Genomic DNA, 21054 nt, shown 5'->3' on the forward strand with positions numbered 1-21054 from the left:
TACATTTTGTAGAGATCGCGGGCATATCGCATTGCTTCGTGTTGAGTACGTTGAGTCATGTTTTCCTATTATCGTTTCATCGAGCAAGAATTCATTTGTGTCATGCGTATCGAGTCGATTGTTCCTAGAATGATAACGAATGCTTCTATTATTGGCTCAATAATCAAAATTTCATTGCGCTATAATCTATCGTTTTCTAAGCGCGAATTTTCAAATAATCGCTTGAATATTATAAAGCCTGTGATAAAACAGCAAAGATTGCGCCGCGACACGAGACCAAGAATGAGGTAGGTCGCGCGTGGCGATGTCCACTGATTTTTTGACAAAAAACGAGAAGATACCGTTTGACTTCGCATCAATGTGTAAGTGTGTACACATCGGTTGACTCGTCTGTTTCCGCGACTAACTGTACGTGTCTCGTGTACTGACTTCTTACGGGGCATACCTAACTGTGTCCCAGACGAATAAATCTTTTCTATGTCCCCCTTTTCCTCTTCACGTTTCTATTTCGCACATATCTCGATCATATCGGATATACGATCGATATCAACGATCCTTATCTTTACGTCGCTTGAGTAAACTTTCTCATCTTGTGATTTTGCGAATCACAAGCCCCGTTAATGAAAATGTTTACATAATACCGTTAAGACAATGCTGATAAAAATCTGATCCGTTATAAGTTAAATACTATCGCGCGACTCGACAAGTTTCACCTTTCAGTTTTCTCGTCTTGGCGCGCTCCTTTAACCCACATTTGGATTTAAATATGTCAGTTGTATTAACATATGTCATTACGTTTACCTCGATTCATCGATAACTAACTCGCAGACGCTTATCGCGTCTTCCATCGATTGCGCTAAAGGACACTCTTACATGCTGCATTACAATTCTTGCGGCTCACGCAAGTTTGCCGAGTGGTACGTTTGTTTGATATCCGAGATTATACTTGAGTCTCTCATGAATATTCATCGGCTGTTCCCTGGTGTCCGTCTGGCAACGCCTTTATCCGCGATCTTACGAAATCTTCGTAGGCAGGTGCGCGTGCGATCTAAATACTTAAGAGTTAATCCGACACCTGTCTTTAATATATTACGCTGATAACAATGGATCAAGCACAATGTTGCTGAATTTTTTTTTCTGCGTATTATTCTCTTAACGAAGTATAGCTGGACACACTTTTGGAACCATTAAAAGGCGTAACAAGCAAAACTTGTGTGAATCACCTTAATCATGATATACAAATGGATCATTTGAAAGCGCGATGGAAGCTTTTCACGCAGAAAAGAAAAGTTTATATTTCGTTTTTTATTAAAAATATTTTTTGAAAAATAAGGCAACTGTAATAATTTTTTATTTATTTTGTCACATTGTACAAGATATTAATAGACATTAATAGATTGAAATTTTATTAATAAGTAATTGCTTTAAAGTTTATGAAAATTATAAGATGTTTTAAATTCAACTTTGCAAATTTTTTCTATTTTTCATATAATATATCGAGATATGAGATATCGAGATTTTATATATATGCGATTATCATGGATCGCAGTAAGATGTGATCGAACCTATCGGCCCTCTTTCCGAACGATGAATCAGCTGAACGATATCATATGGAAATGAAGCGAAGTTATTTCATTATGAATATAATTAATATACTGCGCGTAGATACACGAATATTTTAGCATCACGCGTTTTGTCGATGAATCATCGTGTATAACTCGCATAGCTCGAAGATGCGAACGCTTTATTAATTAACACGATTCGTCCGTTTCGCTGCCATTTAATTTCAGACTTCTGTTATCCGTTATCTGAATTCCTATGAATTTCCTTTGTGTAATATTATCGCGGATAAAATCGCTATCTTCTTCACTGATGAACACAATTTCGATTAAATTCTCAATTGAATTTTACGGTTTTTAAATACCGGTTTCTTCGTAGAAGCGTCTTGTAGCGCGTGTAATTTTTCACGCCTCTTGCGATTGCGTGAGTTTTTTAGGCGACAGTATATCGGCCCAGTTGAAATTAAACGCAAATTTGAGCGTCGATCGCGATAATGATTACTCAACGCTCGGGAATTTGTTGTGGAAACTAAGACGCAGAACAGGTGTACACATGCAGATGTTGATGTACACGACGCAAAGGAATTTATTGTGGAAAATCTCGTACGTGGTTAACCTTCATTTAAAAATCCGCTGCATTTCCGTGAATATCTTCGTATCTCAATATTGTGCGATCGGTTGCACCGCAATATCGAGCGTATTTATTCACAAGGTTGTCTCCTCCATGATCATATCTCTGCTCGTGCCGTATCTTTGAATATTAATTAATGGTAGACTCGCATGGCCTCTGAATTACCTGATATATCAGCCTTTCTGGACGAGGTTTCCATTATTATTTTCTCGCGTCTCCCACCGCGCGCGGAATTTTAACTCATTATTTGGTTTTGTGCTGGATATTCATACTAAAAAAATGTTTGAAATAATTGAAAAATAATCATGTGACATGTTTGGTTATGATATTATATGTTCCAGCGCGATTTTAACTTTTACCGTTTATATAGCAAGAGAGAGAAACAATGTTTATTATTATTGTACCTTTTAATCCAAAACTTTGACGATTTGTATAACCACTTTTTATCTTCGGATTGTTGTCACTCGATAAAATATTTCGTATTTGTGCGGTGCCATCATACTCGTGCAGAAACATTTATGCCGAAGAATATTTCGTTTGCACCATGCACGTGCTTCTCTCTCATTGTTCCTTTTCTCTTGCCTTCGCTCGTATCTCGCTAGATATTGCGAGGCTTTTTGCTCGTCTCGCGAATGCTAAAATAAGCCGATATTTACATAATATAATGCGTACAAAATGTGTCGAGATTCGCCTCGTTTTACCGACAGCGACGAAGAAATGAGATGAGAGAGAAAATGACATTGTGCAGAGATGCGGCGCGTTACTTGTAATCGAATGTGACGGCGCGTCGCGCCTCGCTTGGTCCATTGTATAAATCAGGAAATCCGCCATCTAACGCCCACGTTGGATTCATATCGTTCTTAAACGCGACGCTGTGATGTCGCTCGATTGGTCGTCGCGTTTTATCACACTGCGATGTGCATGTATGTACGTGCGTGTCATATCGGATAAACATGTGGAATTGTTCTCGCGTATTTTGTATCGATAATAAAGTAGCTCGAAGTTTATGAAATCGACCAATCACTTGTCCGGATTGACGAAACAAATTGTTTCAGTTGACAGTATTTATTGATGCGATCGATTTTATCGATTAAAATTGAAAATGAGAGACATACAGAGATAGCTAAATAATGAAAATGAAATTTCGTAATAAGAAATCTTTTTTAATTTTGAGAAGTTTTAAGAAAGACTCCATTCCTTAATGGCATGATGAAACTTGAGAAAATCATTTTGTGTTACGAAATAACTTTAAACTGTAAAAATGTAGATAAAAGAGACGAGTCATAGATTTAAGGAGACAATGACGAGAGAGAGATTTGCTTTTTCAGCTAGTTTCTAAGAAGTGTTCTTAACGAAGTATTTTGTCTATTTAAGTTACAAACGGATCGTAATTACATCTGTCAAGTTAATGAATCATCGCATTGTCACGGTGCTCTTTGGTTAACAACTAAAGAGCCTTTTTCCTTAAAATTTTTCTTACGGATTTGCACGAAGATTTTTGTTTGCCACAATGTTTGTTTTAAATAATGTAGGGATAACTTTATGCCGCCGAGTTAACAATTACAATATATAGAGTTCTGTTGATAATAAAGTTTAAAGGTCCCGAGAGCTTGGTCGCCCGAAATCTAATCAGGTCTGACTTAGCGTGTAAAGGAGAGTCGACGAGGTGCTCCACGTCGACTAGCATTTTTTTTTCTTTGGTAAGCTGCGCACTTGGCCGGTAAGGCAAGAGAGCTTGTCGAGGGCTTTTCAAAAGACCGAAACAAAGAGGCCCCGTTGCACTTTCCGGGAAAACTAGCGCGTTTCACGAAAGTTTGATATTATTTATAAGTGAATGGACCTCGGGGCACGATGGGGAAACAGTTAAACGACTTCATTCCGGAGTGGCTGCGACACTTCCGGACGCAAGAGAAACTTTCAAGAAGTATACAAGTATCATCACGGAAACGTATACGCTTTGGGGCATTAAAACCTGTAATCAGTTTTACTTAACTGTAGTTTGTTAAAAATGGAAGGAAACGAGATTTTCGATAGCTTCTAAATTTTGATATAAATTAACAATGTTTAAGTTTCGAAATAAGTTTGTTTTCGTTTATATTATAATTTTTTTCCATTATAAAATATTAACTTTTCATTTTTTTAAATCAACTTTCTCATGTTTAAGCATAATTATATATTCTTATTAAAGCCACTGATAATCTAATTTATGTTTATGTTTATGTTTGTTTTATTAATATAGAAAATACCTTGATTTTGCAAAAAAAAGGACTTTAATATATACATAATATAAAAAAAGATTAAAGAAATGCGTTGAAAGCAAACTATATTGAATTGTGATACTTGAGCACTATTGTTTCGTAAGAATTCGGAAGTACTCTTATCCTTGTTGGAAATACATTGTGGAGTTTACACTGTATATCGATTTACAACCTAGGATTTACGACATGAAATATATTTTGTATAGGGTATTGTATATCTTTTCCCCTCATCTTTGTTTGTTTTTCAAGCATGAAAAAAATCTCTGATGATTCATATACTATTTCTGTTGATCGATTCTGTTGATAATTCCGATGATTCACATTTATTGTGATTATGAAACATTCACGCATCATTATTTCTTCTCATACTTATTAAGCATTGGAAATATTTATCGCTCATAGGTACTCGTTAACGTGCTATTAACATTTGTATATTTTGGCAAACGAAATTCGAAGGTGGATTTATCGTTTTTCAGCAACCGCAGCAGGAAGAGATAAAAACCGAGGAGACGAAGCAAGAATCGTCCGGAGACTCTTCCGCGGAGGTTGCGGAGGTCACGACGCCCACAGAGGCCACCCCTGCCAGTCCGAACACTGCAACTCCAGACAATAAGGAAGCCAAAAAGAAGGATAAGGTAAGGCGATCTGCGTCATGTAATCCGTACAGTGTTTATTAATCGAAATTTAATTATCCGTATTTTAATAATAAATAAATCTTTGTGCGTCATGTTTTTGAACATTAGTGTATTATTTATATTAATCTAAAGATTTAAAAATTTTTGTTTCCGCGAAATAAAGACGCGTAATTACGTGCGACAAGTCTGTCGATTACTAACAATTTTTTTTTCCCTCTTTCATTTTCTGTGTAGAAGAAAAAGTGGTCCTTCAGGTCGATCAGCTTTAGCAAGAAGGATAAGACTAAGCCGAGCCGCGAAGAGGCGCCCAAGAATGGAGATGTCACCAAGGAGGAGCCGCTTGCAGAGGTGAGTCAAGATTTATACATTTGCACGATTATAGACTAGACATATTTGCAAAAATACAGACGGCTCCTCAAAAATAAACGGAGGAATTATTTTTAAAATGTTATTACTCTAGTGCTGCGAGATATTGCAAAACTCGTTATTTTTGTTTTCGCGATAGGGAGAATATATTTACGAATTTGCCTTTTTTTTTTTATGTAACAACATTTATCTCGAATATACGAAATTGAAACATTATTTGAAGAAAGATTCTGCATTTAGCTCTCGTATTATAATATACATTGGATAATTTTGCTTCTCTCGTAAATTTCTGTGCGTTCGCATATTTTCACGCAAATAATTATCATACACGCATCGAATTCAATTTTGCTCGAGCTAATTACGCCTCTTTTTATTATGTCATGACGCTTCGCGTTTATTCTCGAAAAACAAAGTCATCGCTTTCAATTTCGGCCAATATACGTATCGTCGCCCCTTGTTATCATGTGACGATGAATTATTTTGCGCGATACATAGTTACGTAACACGCTTCAATAGCGTTACGGCCCGTTGCCGTTGGGAATAAAACGTTTCGCTTCGATTGATCCTCGTGAAACAAATATCACACACATACTGGTACAAGTTTCAGAACAAGGTAGCATAAAGTGTAAGTGTATGTGTACGTGCGCGATCGGAACGCGAGAAAAACGACTTTACAAGCGGCAATGAATCTCTCGCCGTGACCCCATTCCGGCTTCCTCCATCGTTTCCCCGACGATCGAATAATCGATCTATAGCCGGCTATGTCGAAAAAGTCGCGGTCCAATAACGGCCCGTGTTTGGTCAAGCATCAATGTTTCGTGCTTCCCTTGAGGTTCGTGCTACGCGGGGAGATAATCGCGAACGACCACGCGATTGCCGTCACGGATCGAGGGCTCTCGGACGGTGCTTAATTGGCGTCTTAAAAGACGTCCGATAAATCTCGAAGGCATTCGCGCGATTTATCGGAGGTTTATTCGGTAAAAATGATGGACTGCGCGCGTTGGAGAGGGTCCGCGTTAACAAAGTTATTTGTTAATATCGGTCGAGATTTTCCTCGCTCTGCGTGTTTAGCGGACCGGGAAGGAAGAAGAAGGGGAGGATAAGCTCTTCGATATTCCCGTATCACATTATTGTCGCGCGTGGAAATGATGAAGTATTATACAGTGATTGTGTGCACCTTATATGTGCCTCGTGATGCTAGCTCGGCACGGCTGTTACAACGGCGCGAGACGGGCTTTTCACGAGCTCCGTGAATGATGGAGCTCACTTTGTAGACGTTATTATTAATCTTCGTCGAGCGCGCGGCTTAACAAGCTATTTCACGTTACATGCGCTTTATACCTCGATCAGCTCGATTATATCGGGTTATATAGATTGCCGATGATCGCGCAGGAATACATCAAGACTTTATCGGGAGCTTAATTGGATTGCGATCATTTCACGAATAGAAATTAGGAATATAACGAGTATGTTATACACAATACAGTAGATATGAACGTAGCGTATAAAGATTTTATTTTTTATTCAATTTAAACAAAAAATAAATAACAAAGAATTTTATTTGACAAAAATTAAAATGAAGATCTCGCGTAACTAAAGATCAGATGTTGCGTATTTAGAAAGCATCATCGATAACGATGGGGTATTGCGATGCATCAAGCTGCTGGATCTGTGTAGAAAGCTCACCGGGGGCTTAATTATCCCGAGGCGGCAATGAATCTCATTGTCTTTCCGGCCACGGACCGACCGTTGCAGTCGTTCGTAATAAATCCACTTGCCGGCGGATATATAATAAGTAGCGATGCCAAGCTCTCTTGCCTTTCTCTCCCGCTTTTTTTTTTCGCGAATCTCTTCCTTGATTTCTCTATCTCTTTCTCTCTCTCTCTCTCTCTATGTAACTCCTCGTCTTATCTCGCTTTCAAGAGGTGGCCGCGCGTAGGCGAAATCTTGCGACGGCTGATTCCCTCATTTCCTTCACCATCATCCGTTCTCCTCGTTTTCCTCTGCCTGCCTGCTTGCAATAGTACGGCTGCACTCGCTTGCTTGACGTGGGCACCTTTCCCTCCTCCGTCAGCGCGACCTCGGCGCGACAGAAAGAGAGTTGGATGAGAGGAGAACAGCCGCGTGTGACTCATCTCTCTCTCCGGTTCGTCGTACCTCTCCATACGCGCGTCCGCGAGTTTTGTGAGAGGCCGCCGTGGAAAACCGGCTCTCCTCGTCGCGCGTGGCTAAATTATCCCCCGCCAGCTGTGTCTGCCTGGTTTCTCGTCGCAGCCTCTGGCTTTGAATCTCGTGCGTTTCGCGATACCTGTCTCCGTCGTGCGTGTATCGACCATTTATCCAATAAATCATTGACAATGACTCGATATTACGCGAATCTCAGCTTTTTTATTTCATCAACGCCGATTCTAATCAATAGCAATTTTGTAGAGTTGTTCAACAAAATCCATGCAATCGTTGCCTAATGTAGCTTTATTATAAAATCACTGTCATTTCCCCACGTTATCAATTGATTTGATGAAAGCAGGAATTTTGAATCATTAAAAATTCCTCGATCGAGTCAGGGTGTAGTAACGATGGGACTTCATTAGCGTTGTTGCGTTATTTATAGACCCTATCTTGTACTTTTTCGCTTTATCGACAAACTATCGGCGTATCATTTTTACGTCCGTTCCCGCGCTCATTTATCATCGCGAGTGATGGATGCGGTCGTATCACTTGGACAGTTGAAAACACGCATTCTCCATAGCGCGAGATGATCTGGGACGGTCTCGCGCGTTCTTACAAAAGAATTTCAGATATTTATAGATATTTAAGTATCGTTTTGTTGCTTACGTTACTAACGTAACCTTGATGAACCGAGCGCAGCTGCTGCCCCTATTCGTTATACTTATCGTCTGCGAGTTCAGCGAACTCTTATCCTCTGGTTAATAATTAGACAAAATAATTATTCGATGAATTTTATTCGGGATGATAATTTTTGATACCGATATTGCGACACACGTATAGAAAGAATCTTATCATCGTACAACCTTCGAATCATCGAGCCAGGCAGGCCGCCGAGCTTCGCATTCAGCCGCGACTTTCACTCCCCTCGAACGTCCCGGCATTCCGGAGTCATTAAAGATTTACGAGTGATAGTGTGTATGCGCCTCGTAATAGCGAGATGTCATTGTCGAGCGTGTTATGACACGGACGACCGTGCATCGATGCAGTCTTATTGTTTTTGCCGACTCTTTTATCCACGTTATTTCCACGTTCAAGCAGCACGCGGAGTGCGTAAATGAGAATTTTTCTCGAGTAATTAATGAAAAAAAAAATTTTTGCAATCTTCCTAGAGAAATGTCATTTCGAAACGTCGCAGGCGTTTTAATAATCGTCGCATTTTTACGACTAATAACGTGAAACATTTCTTGCTGATATCCGCTATTACGATTAATACGATGATAAAGATAAGCTTTCTTAATCGCTTTTCGCGATGCATAATTATTCGAGATTAAATTCTTTTCATTGCATAGTTTTAATTATGAAGAATTACATGTTTTTCCGTCTATTTGTACTATGTTTGTTTCCTCTCAGTTGGCGGCGAATTTTTCAATTCAAGACAATTAACTCTTAATTCCCCTAAATTGTCTCCTCACGCATTCTTATGTCGGCGAGGCGTCTAAACCTTCTCTGGTATTTGTCACATCTTCATCGCTCGTGGTGAAAAAAAAGCGGGTCGAGGGAATGTAATAAGATTACTTAACGTTCCACAAAAATTAATTTAAAACGAAGTACATCTGTCACTAACGGAATGTCAAGATAAAAATAATGCAATTAGAGATTATAGCGAGTTAAATAGCGAGTCGATGGAGGAGTAATCGCGAAAAACATCCCGTCTTCATTTAACAAGAGACTAACTGTTTAATCAATCGATTTATTGACAAGCAATATTCCATTGACATCTTCAATTGGAGAAAATGATTTTGTTTCGACTTTTTCCCAGTAGCCAGACCCACATTTAGCAAAATGATTTTTAATTAAATATTTAAACTAAAATTGTATATACGTATACAGTGTGGACGCTTTTACTTACGCAGTCTTGTTAATTATTTAAATTATCTTTGCTTCATAGAATTTAATTAATATTTGTCCGATAAATTTGTCTTCTTGATGTTTCTCGCGGTCGACTACCTCGTCTTCTTCCCCTTCTCAAACGCGACGTCGCGACTCGGACTTGCGTGTGCGGCGCTTTTTTGCAGACACGAGGCGGCTGTGCGCGCCTCGTGACGCGAAATGGAAATGGGAGTGGTGTGTGCGTGTTCCGAAGGATACCCTCATATGAACCTTGGGGAATATCATGGCGATAGGATAAAAGCGTTTTCTGATCGATCGTATCGCGTTCTTGCGCTATGTTTCAGCAGACGTAACGTCGTTAATTATATCATAATATCGATAGTACGATCGGAACTGCTCGTATTTGACGTTAATGTCGATATTCGGTCACGACCCTCGGGCCAATTTCCTACGGTCGATTTCCTACGCGATGGGGAAATCGAGAGCCGGTACGCACGAACCGGTCGGTAAGCGTGTCTACGCTTCTGTCGCTCATTGTGTTTGTAACAGCAGCACGGTTCAATGGCCCAAACTTCCCGGATATACTTACCTGCGACGCGCTACTTTCGTCGCGGAAAAAGAACCGTGTCGGGACGTGTCCGATGTATTAGAATCGAGAGAGACAAAAAATTTATGTGACAAAGACTTGTACAGGATTAAGAAATGTTCGGCGAATTAAAAAATTTATCGCGTGTATAATTGCAGAAAAATATACGCACGTTTTTTTTTTGTTTTTTTTTGTTTTTCTTCGTCGATTTCCTCCCACGCGGTCTTTTGCTCGTCGTTACGTACTTATTTACGATCGTAAAAACGACCTTAGAGGCGAATGTGACAAGAGAGAGAGAAAAACGAGGGAATAAAAGCGCACGGTGTCGAAGAGAGAACTCGATTAAACAAATTTGTATCGTGTGAATTACAACGCTGGGCGGATGATAAATATCGTGCCCATGTATTTTTAGCCGGACCGCGCCCTTATCGCGGTCGCATTGCGATTATGTGGATAACGACGTTAACGAATTGGACGTGTTGAAGTGGACGAGCGCTCGATTGAATTCATTAATCCAACTCTCGCGATGAGACTCGCGTTTGCGGACAATTAATCTCCGGCTATTATCATTCGTATAAATACGATCTTGTTTTGGGTTATTGAAAAATGCAGCTCTTGTCATTATTAGCCAACGACGATATGTATTAATCTAAAATAAATCCTATAATAAAAATGATTTTTTGAACATCGTAAAACAACATCTATAAATAAAATGAATTAAATATTATTTTACTCGTTTTGATGTCAATTAATTGATTGATTTCTCATCTTATCCGCTTTTTACAAAGAACTTGAGATTTTTTTTCTATGCAGTATTCGATTCGAATTTATATCGTCTACGGAGCCATTATCCTCTCATCGTCATGCATCCGAAAGAACTTGCAATTTTCAGCAGTAGTTTCTATCGGTGGGACGATTCGTATAGATACTTCGGATACTCCTTTAGTTCTCGTGAGACGATCCTCTTTTACGAGGTCTCGTGAATGTGACATTGTCTTTGACACCCTTGCTATCGCTAGGGTGCGGTCGCACGATTTATTCTTCGTTCGTTCCCCGAGCTATGACCAACTATGTGACTTTGTTGTGGGGCGACTGAGATATTAATTAGTGCGCGATGTATAGACTAATAGAAGGAGGGTATGATGGATCAGAAAGTACAGGAGAGGTCGATATTTCGTGAGTTAAGATTGGCTTTGCGTGATTCTCCCTTCGGAAGAGAAAAAACACCTGTGCGAAGATTAAGGTCCGAATATACAAGCGAAGGAAAGACCTTGTTTCAGTCTGCGTTCCGGCTCGCGAACACAAAGCTTTTCTTCTTTTTATTTTTTTTCTTTTCTTTTCTTCGTAATACACGTGAAATGGACGGGCATATAGTATACAAGTTCGATGCATTGTATACTTACTTCATTTCTAGACAGAATAATATAAAAGGTCGACGGTCGTGTCGCGTATTTCTTTGAACTGAAACAAAGCTGAAAATTGCAGTGCACTTTTTTAAATAGAATAACTTTGTTCTTTGTTCGTATTCACGCCTCTCTTTGTGAAGTCCACAGAACGTGAATATTAGATTTCAATTTAATAAAAAAAATGTGCTTATATTTAAAAGAAAATTTAATTAGTTTTTTAATTATTGCGAACGATAACACGACGAATCTTTTATTTTTATTTGATAAAGAATGACTACAATTTCTCTGCAATACAAGCTTTCAATATGCATATCATAATTTCGTTTTATTGCGACAATCGCGTAAGACATTTTGCCGCGATACGCGACACGGCGACACTACACGGAGTCCGGTACCTGTAAACCTGTCAATGTCACAGCGTTGCACATGCAACGATGCTTGCATGTGCACGGTTTCGTCGATATACCGGGAGAGTAAATCCGTTGCGACAGAGAATGGCGGCGCGATTCAAGTGCTGAAAACCGGTTTCGTATGCGTTGCGGTAGTGTCCCGCTCGCTTCGATTTCATTCCTAATGGCCCCGATGAAATTCATCCCACGGCTCTTCGAGTTTCGCTGTGCGCGTATATCTGTCGGGTCGATTTTATGCTCACACCTCTGAAAAACTACACTTCCTCATTCCTCGATATCTGCAACTCCTCTATGAATATATTATTTAAAAGTTAAAATAATCTCTTTAATTATTAAACACAAAAGTTGAACGGTGCAGAAGGATGCTATACGAATATCGAGTTTGAAATATACTTTTTTATTCTCTTTACTCGGTCCTCGTTCCTGTTCGGATTCGATAGCGACAATAAGGACGCGCGACGTGTAGCACCGACATCCGAAAGGTGTTCTTACGTTTCGCCAATCGCGTTTCTTTTCTAGCGCTTTACGCGCTCTCGTTCGGAAGCACAGTCTGACGCAATGCGACAGGTGGAATGAAGAACTCGAATGAAGAGCCCGGAGACTTTGTCGTGCAGATTCACTTTGATGGAGACGAAATACAGAGGGCGATTCGACGTGTCGAACTTTTTTCTTTCTCGTGTCTTCCACGGATATCTTAAAAACGTTCATAGTAACGGTACGGATTTCTTACATTCTTTCAAATTTTTTTTGCTGAGAGTTGCCTTTCGACCATTATTCATGATAATATCCGGGCCGCCAATTCCGTCAAACTTCGTGAAAAATTGTTCAAGTATTTAAATTCTACTTTCTATCTAAAGACTTCTCGGCGTTGAACGGAGAAAAGTTTGCTGGGTAAATTCTTGCAACCGCGGCGTCTCAACTTTTCATCGTGGAAATTAAGCGAGCAAACTGTGTTTTCTCGTTTGGCAATGAAGGAAAGTTTTTCCTCGCGGAAACTGCTTAATGTTCCGCTCATCATATCCGTAAATTGATTGAATACCGAGCGAAAAGATACGACGCTGATATTACGAACACGCATCTACGCACTCAACGAATTTCAAGAGATGCTTAACGAATGGGGAAAGATGGAAAGTTAACAAGGTAGCAGGACCCTCTCCTCTTTAACGATCACTTTTCAACGCTCAGGAACGAACGTGGCGCGTACTTGATTGAAATTCCGTTAAAAAACCCTGATGTAGAGGAGAAACGGAAAAGGAACTTTAAGAAGGGTCGGCGGCTTTTTATATTGTGACGGGACACAAAAGAGGTCCACGACCGTGTTCAAAGGACACCTATAGGTTCTCGACCCTTTCGATGATACGCGCGTGAAAGACGTACGTCAATGGTCGCCTTTTCCATGTTCGACATTTTTCGTCCCTCGAAAAAGTTTTTGCGCGTAGGATCACGTTGCAAAGTCAGGACGATCGAGTAAATTCGAAAAGTATCCTTTGATATTTGATTCTGTAAATTCTTAATGCATTAAATTTTAAAAATCTGAATTGATAAAAAATATTTCGAAATGATGTATGACGTAATATTTTTATTGTCCACTGAAATAGTCTCAGAATTTAAATTGTCAGTTTGACAAAATTTTATATAGAAAATAATGTAATGTTGCTAAATAATTTTAATTTTGCTAATCAAGTAATGTCGTATTATCTTGTTATTTCGCATGTCTTTATTATCATCATCAAAGCAAAAAGTTTCGAGAGGCTTCATTCAGAAAAGAGCAATCTTTCGCGATTTTAAAATATCGAATCTTGACATTATCTCGTTTCTTTCTGTATTCTGCTTTTTGGTTTGTTATTCTATACTGTCTTATTTCACTAACGAAGAAAATAATACGCAATTACAAACTAATCAGACTCGAGAAGTGCTGGGCGAACTGCCAGAACTGTCGAAGGCTCCTCTCTTGTACGTGTCTAAAAGCCATCCAGAGGTTGTTCGGATTAAACGGATTATCTGGAGAACCTGTTATCGACGGCGAACATTTCGTTTTGCTATTTTCTTTATATTTTCGATCGTTCCTCGCATTCTAATTGGAAAAATCTGTTGCGCGTCTGTAAAAAAGAAAAATTATTATCAAGAAAACACATTACAAGCATGACGAAAGATAATAATCTTGTTAGATTATCAAGTTTTTATCAAATGCACATAATAGAAATATATAATGTTTTAATTTTTTGGTGTTTGTAAAAATTCGTGTAAAATTTCTTTAGCCTTAGTTTTTTTTTTATAATTAATACTTCAATGATTATTGTATATAGAGAATATTAATTTCCGTTTGAAACAGGATGTTTCCGCGAATTTTCTGTGGCATTCTCGATGGCGCGACAAGACGCGTTCATCGATGGCTGTAATCTTACGGCCAGTCTTCCTGTCAAATATTGGTCTAGTTGCACTCTTTTCGTCGTGGCATGTCCGATAACGAGACGGACGATCAACAGAGGAAAAATTCCGAGTCTTGCTCGTCATTCAAAATCGAAGAGAACGAAAAATTCACTTTTGAACTTTTATTAAAAATTTATTTTGATACAGAAACTCGTTATATAGATAATATAAATCAATATGTTAAACATATTAGATTGAAAATTTACGCTAAACTGTTGCTTTTCCGAATTTTCGAAACTTCTTTTCTAAAATAATTGAACGACTTGAAAATAAATACGGCCACATCTTTTCATCTTATACCTTATCGGAGGCCTCTTGAAACACATGTAAATGAGGCGATCGAAAGCAGGCGGTTGTAAAAGATGGATTTCCTTTAGAGAAGGTAATCAAGTGCATCTTTCCTAGAGCATTGGAGAGAAAAAAAGAAAAAGAAACTGCTCTCACCATAAGCCACGAAGGAGCTTCATATTTTGATGAAAGAACCGACATTTCTCTTGCCGGTGACTCCAATTTACTCTCGTAACGATACCGGAAGATGGGATGGGGATCGAGGGGGGCGAGAAACGAGGAAATAAATGCGCGCCGGTGTAAACCAGGAAAACTAATTTCGCAAATGTGCGAGAGAGACATACCTGTATTCATAAATATAATAGATTGATATCGCGCCGAGCACGATGAAAAATGCACCGTTCGTTGTCACTAGCTTTCGTATTATTCGTCAAAATATATAATGAGTGGAAGAAAACGGGGATGCGCTCCATTGTGCCATTTCGTCTCTCATTTATTATTAATCGCAATTTAAATTTAACCAAAGTGTGTCAGTTTAAAGATCTCGACAGTTCTCATTTATTATGAAGGAGAGCGTTCGTCGATATGTGCGTTAATTTAAAACTCACGGTTCTCTCTCTCTCTTATCCGTCTTTACTTTTCGAGTATCCCTCTTATTTATGCTTTTTATGTTGTGTACTTTCTTATCAGCATTGGCATTTTTTAATAATAATTTCTCTTGTTTCTCCACTTTTCAGGTTGAGAGATAAGAGTAAGTTAGAAAATTATAGTGTGCCATTTATAGGAAATATGATTTTTATCTAATTATATTTTACCTCCTTAACTATATTTTGACCTCCATTTTTAAAAAAATTATATCACATTATTGAAAAGCGAGAGAATCGAGAACTCGGCTATCATTTTGCACAATATTGTTTTGTAGCGTGTCGTTGCCATCGTTGCGAGACCCCGCGGCGCCCACGCACTCATTTTCGCGTGTGCATGTTTCACGAGGGGGGGACTCTCCACCGGGCGATCGCGTGCGAATCGCGATCTGAAATCCGCGGTGGCGAATTTCCGCACCCAGTTTGTGACGCCCACTCGTCCCTTCAGATTTGGGCGTCGTCGTCGCCGCCACCGCCACCGCCACCGCCGCCGTCGTCTAGTATCGAGCGTCCCGACGCCGGGACGCTCGGAGCTGTTGCCATGCCGACCGACGGGGCTACCGGGGCTTTTCGCATTCGCGGGCCGTGTCGACGCGAGGTTCGATCTGCTCTCGTGTATGAACAAGAGAGTCGATCGAGAGCCGAACCGCTTTGTGTCCGCTGACATATTAAATTATGAGAGAGAGCAACAAAATTTTCGGAATTATATTTTGAAAGAGATCGTGACGATATATTTATTTGTTCTAGGTATTAAAAAATCTTTTCTCTATATTGTTTAATATGATCAAATATTTTTCTTTAGATTTTTTTTTTTTGCATGTAAGGGACAAGTGATATAAGATCGTGAGTATTCTATATTTTTGCGACCAAATTTCCTTTTAAGCGTCATATAAACGTAGTATGCGGTCTGATTTAAGGATGGCAAGCGAGTGCGCGAGCTAAGCCGGCGTTACTGCGCTGCGTTTTACGAGCGTTGTTACGAGAAACGTGAGGCGTGAGGTATTTTTGCAACTCGAAGCCCGTGGAAAATGCACGTTCGTGAAAGATATCGTCATACGAGATTTCGCTATTTATTTGTAAACGCGGAAGAAGCAGTAATGGGAATGGCCTTTATTATACGGCTGTTATGTGTCTGCGATTCAGCTCTATCATAACGTCCTAATAAAGGTCTTTACGTCTTCTTTATGTTAGTGAAATAAAGCGCAATTATATCGCACGCGATATTTCTCGCAATATCTGCGCTGCGCAATAATTATCGATCGACATAATCAGTTATATATTCCGCGAATGTCGCGGTAATAGGCTTAACTGTGATCAGTATTACAGTTCGACACCTGCCCATACGTAAACAGGATATTACACGCGCGCAGTTTGAAAGCGATCTCGCACGCAATGAATGTCATAACGACAGTGATATTGACAATAACCACAATTTAGAAGATACGCTCTTAATTACTGTTAATTAATTTTCCTCCATCGTATAGGGTGACAGTATTGAATTGTACTGTCGCGCTACTATAAAACACGCGGTGATAAATTCCCAGGCGCAGTTTCCGCAGTTGGTGCTATGGTGACAAAAAAAAAACGCGCTCGTGGATCGAACGTTTGGTCTCATTAAAAGTTCGTCTGTTAATTGTGATTGGATACGCCGTCCTTGGCATCGTGTGATTTCCCAGGTGGAATTCTCTATCTCGTCTGAAAGCCTCTGATGGCCTCTGAAGCCTTCTCTCATAAAAGCCGCGCGACAGTCGCACGTAGCAAGCGACACTTGATAACGAGTTTTCCATTCGAATTATTTTCTTTTCCTCTCGCGCGGACAAGAACACTCTCGGACATGCCACATCGGTGAAGGTCGAAACTGCGAAGGTCGACACTCTCGGAAACTCGCGTTTGCTTGAGTGATTCGTCCCCTTCCTCTCGAAATTGCCAAGTATCAACAACTTTGAAATTTGATTCTGATCGTACTGGCCCAGCGAGATTTTCGGAAACTCTGGTGGTTTTTTGTCATTATTCTTTCTCTCTCTCTCTTTATTTTATTTTATTTTTATCACGAAGTGGTCTATTCTTTTTTGTTATAAGAAATTATGGATTTTTATGGAAAGCGAAGGTGATGATGATGGTTCGTTTTCCAAATTTATTTTGTTTTTATTAATATTTTCCCGTTTTTCTTTTCTTTATATTAAATCGGAATGAAGATTGGAGAACTTTTCACCGAACAGTAATTAACTGCCGCGAGAAAAACTTTGGTCGTTTCCCTTTAATTTTCTCCCACGACTGAGATTACGTTTCGAGATTGCGGACAGAAGTTTACGAAATCTTTAGCTTTTTTTTGTCTTCCTTTTTTTATGACAGATCATTCAAGATAAACATCTCGGTTGCAAATATTCACGTACTCGTAAACGAGTGTTTCTTTTTAAGAGGAAACAAACGAGTGTAGCTCTCTTTCGCATGGATTTATTAAAACGGGGAAATTGTTGTTTTTACGAGAGTCGAGATTTCGAATTTTATTGGAAACTGTCCACATTGTTTTAATATTTATTCTTTATGATAGTGGCTTGGCAATGTTTAATCAAGTAAGAACATGTCGAAAGAACAGTTTGACGTTTCGTCGTTTTCTCGAAAATATCGTACTCCCTTTGAGAGAACTGTATCGCTGACCTCACGTTTGGAGATTACAGACGGAGCTTTTAGTTGTCGCAATCTTCTCCCTTCTTTGTTCGTTTTTGCTCGTTCGAAGACCGAGGGAAACTCGGCGAATTGCGAATTTATGTCGGTAGATCACGACAATCATCTTTCGCTCCAGTTTGCGCTTTATATCCGTCCTCGCGTCTCTTTCTCTTTTCTCTGTTTTCTTCTTCGTGTCAAATCGCCGTCGCGGCTTTTTCGCTGCAGTTTCTATACTCGAATCGATGAACCCATTTCTGTTCTCGGGAGCGAATCCTCCCCCGAGATTGCCGGTCGTTACGCTGAGTTTCGCATCGCCGGAATATCAGCCGAACGAGATTTCCTGATTTTCCACAACCGCAAATCGAACCCTTTTCTCGATAGACGATAGAATCCTTATGTGAACGCGAAATAAATGTTGACCTACGATGCGATTGCTTCTGCATCATTGTACACTTCATGCGCAGAGTTTTTTCTTGCAATTTATAATGAAATATAATGGAATATTTTCCATTTACGACGATAATTTAAAACACCATTTAGCAGAATACTCTCGCGGAATATTGATTGTCAAGTAATTTGGGTTAAGAGAGTTCTTTTTTCCTCGAGAAACGCGGGAGTGATATAACATCTATGAAAAAAGGATAGGTCATAAATGAGTTGGCTTGTTCACTATATTTATCGAGGTACATACAGCTTCCAGTTGATATAGCGTTGCCAGGGAAACGTGCTCGGGCGATGCAATAGTGATTCTCAATTATGCAAGGTAGCTGGCCTCGACTGCACGTAACCGAGATTTCGCACGTGCTGCAATGATCGTATTATTTGTGATTCTTGTAAGTCCTTCTCCTAAAGGACGCGATTTCATTCCGGATATTGTACATAAGAGGAGTACAAAATAGTCATTGCTTCATTATTTTATTATGTTTCTTTAAACAGAAGAAATATTTTATGAAATTGTATTATATTTCATGAAGAAATAAGTAATTATAAAAATATATAAATATTAAAAGAGAGATTATGATTAACTCACTCACTCTTAAGAAAAAAGTTTTAATAACTTTTAAATTTCTCTGAGAGATGATTTTTTGGAAAAGTTGATTTTAGCACATGTTTGTTATATCTGCGTTTAATCTTTCTCGACTGTCACACGATTCCACGGGTAGAATTTCGCAGAATGACTCGCTATTTATCTATCTTGTCGTACGCACCCTTGTTGCCTTTCGCAACCCTCTCGAACAGCTGAAGAGGGTGGATGAAGGGGTGAATATATGAGAATGCATATGACCTGTCTACTCATATCATTGACGCCGCGACGACATCGCCGTTGCAATTGCATCACGAAAAATATCTTTGATAGAGTCACATTTAATATCCATAGCGCATACATACAATCATATAATAGAGAATTGAATATTTTAATGCACTATCAGATTTTATTATCGAGAGCTTTACATTTGTGTCGAAACATAACGATGTCTTCGATGAAATTAAGAAAATTTCTGTTTGTCGTTTTTTTATTGCATTGAGAGTAAGGATAGAGAGTAAAGTGAAGAATAACCGTTGATCTTCGATTATCGGATTATAGCAAGTAAAATGAATCGCACTACTGACATATTTGTTACGAATACGTACTGCCGGGCATGATCGATATAACGCGATGGAGAGAGACGGACGAGCAAGCTGAATTAACGAGTGAAATTGGAAGAAGATTTATGTATTTTGCATTCCCCTCGGGTTGTGTTACAGGAAACAATTCACCTCGCTATTATTTCGGAAATATGCTCTTTCGATCCGCGATAACTGTTTGCGCGTGTGCATTCTTGAAAAATTTCAGCTTCGAAATATTTCAGTGTTCAATAGCAGCAATACAATAATAGAAGCGTAACATATCGCGTGAAATGAAATATAAATATTTTTTTATAGCAAACTTTAAAAAATCGAGTTTATATATATGCTTTTAAAAACATTATTTGTAACAATTCACGTTCTTAAGATTTTGATTCAGAAAATTTTCTTAAGGAGTTTATATAAAGTAATGTAAAAATAGCGTTTTCTTTTTCTTTCGAAAAGAAAGTCCCCCAGCGCCTCTGATCTTATTAACACATACGTCTTTCTTCGTTAACGTTAATTATTAAGTTGTTCATAATAAGGAATCATTATAGTAGCGACTCCATCTGTCTAAATGCCGCTTGATACGCGTTGCATGGGGTATATCCGTTGGTAAGCTTCCTCTTTGTCTCGTCTAAGAATAATTCTGGGAGCCGCAGTCGATGCTGCCGCCGACGATTCTGCATGGAAGCTGCGCCGGAAGAGCTTCCATCTCACGTTTATTCAAGGTTGTCTAATAAAATCCTAATTTTTTAATCTAAAGACTCCGTGTAATAATATTGGATTGTATTTTATGGTAGTTTATTTTTATACTTGGCTCGAATTTTCGTTCACTATTCAGTATCTGGACCGGAGAGCTATTGAAATAAATTTCCATGATGTGTGGATATACATATATATTTTGTTGGAGGAAATGTGCACGATTTCCCCGAACTTTGTGAACTTCATCATGTATCGGTATCGCGGTTATTTTAGTTCTGATTTGAGCCGTTGATGATTATTTTAACGATGATTTGATAAGACTGTTGAAACGCAGCGGCGAGAGATAAGTGATGCGCGCGCATGAATTGTCGCGTTTCCGCGAGAATCGCCAGTTTTGTCGCTAACTGCGAAAATTTTCTTTACGACATCCGCGATTATTTTCGGCTGTCTAATGTGCTTTCTTGCGTTTTCGAATTTTTCACTTGGCAAAAGCGGAAGAATAAAGTCCACGATAAACTCAGTTGGACGTTATCCAACTATTTCTACGACTGCGACCTTATCGCGATTCATTTTCCCATAAATTGCGAAAAGCGTGCGTCGATTACATTTCAAAGTAGAAACGAAAGCTTGTTATTTTGAAGGTGCACTGCTATTTGTATGAAAATCACGTGCAAGAAATATTTGTCAGACATGCGTCACAGTCATTTATCGTGCAACGTCGGTTTTATTACACTGCAATAGATTACATTGTTATTTGTTGCAAGCACATTATCTCTTTGCGATAATTCCATTTTTCTTCATGAAA

The 21054-nt window shown here is 39.0% G+C and overlaps 1 protein-coding gene across 1 annotated transcript in view; it reads left to right on the top strand.

Moving 5' to 3' along the window:
* LOC126850752 (A-kinase anchor protein 200) overlaps positions 1-21054 on the top strand; it is an 86351-nt gene that overhangs the window by 49518 nt on the left and 15779 nt on the right. Inside the window, exons 3-4 of the mRNA XM_050594043.1 lie at positions 4925-5083; positions 5318-5431. Coding sequence (XP_050450000.1) covers positions 4925-5083; positions 5318-5431 — 273 coding nt within the window. The remainder of the gene's footprint in view (positions 1-4924; positions 5084-5317; positions 5432-21054) is intronic.

The sequence above is a fragment of the Cataglyphis hispanica genome, chromosome 7 (genome assembly GCF_021464435.1).
Source record: "Cataglyphis hispanica isolate Lineage 1 chromosome 7, ULB_Chis1_1.0, whole genome shotgun sequence".
NCBI classification, from domain to species: Eukaryota; Metazoa; Arthropoda; class Insecta; order Hymenoptera; family Formicidae; genus Cataglyphis; species Cataglyphis hispanica.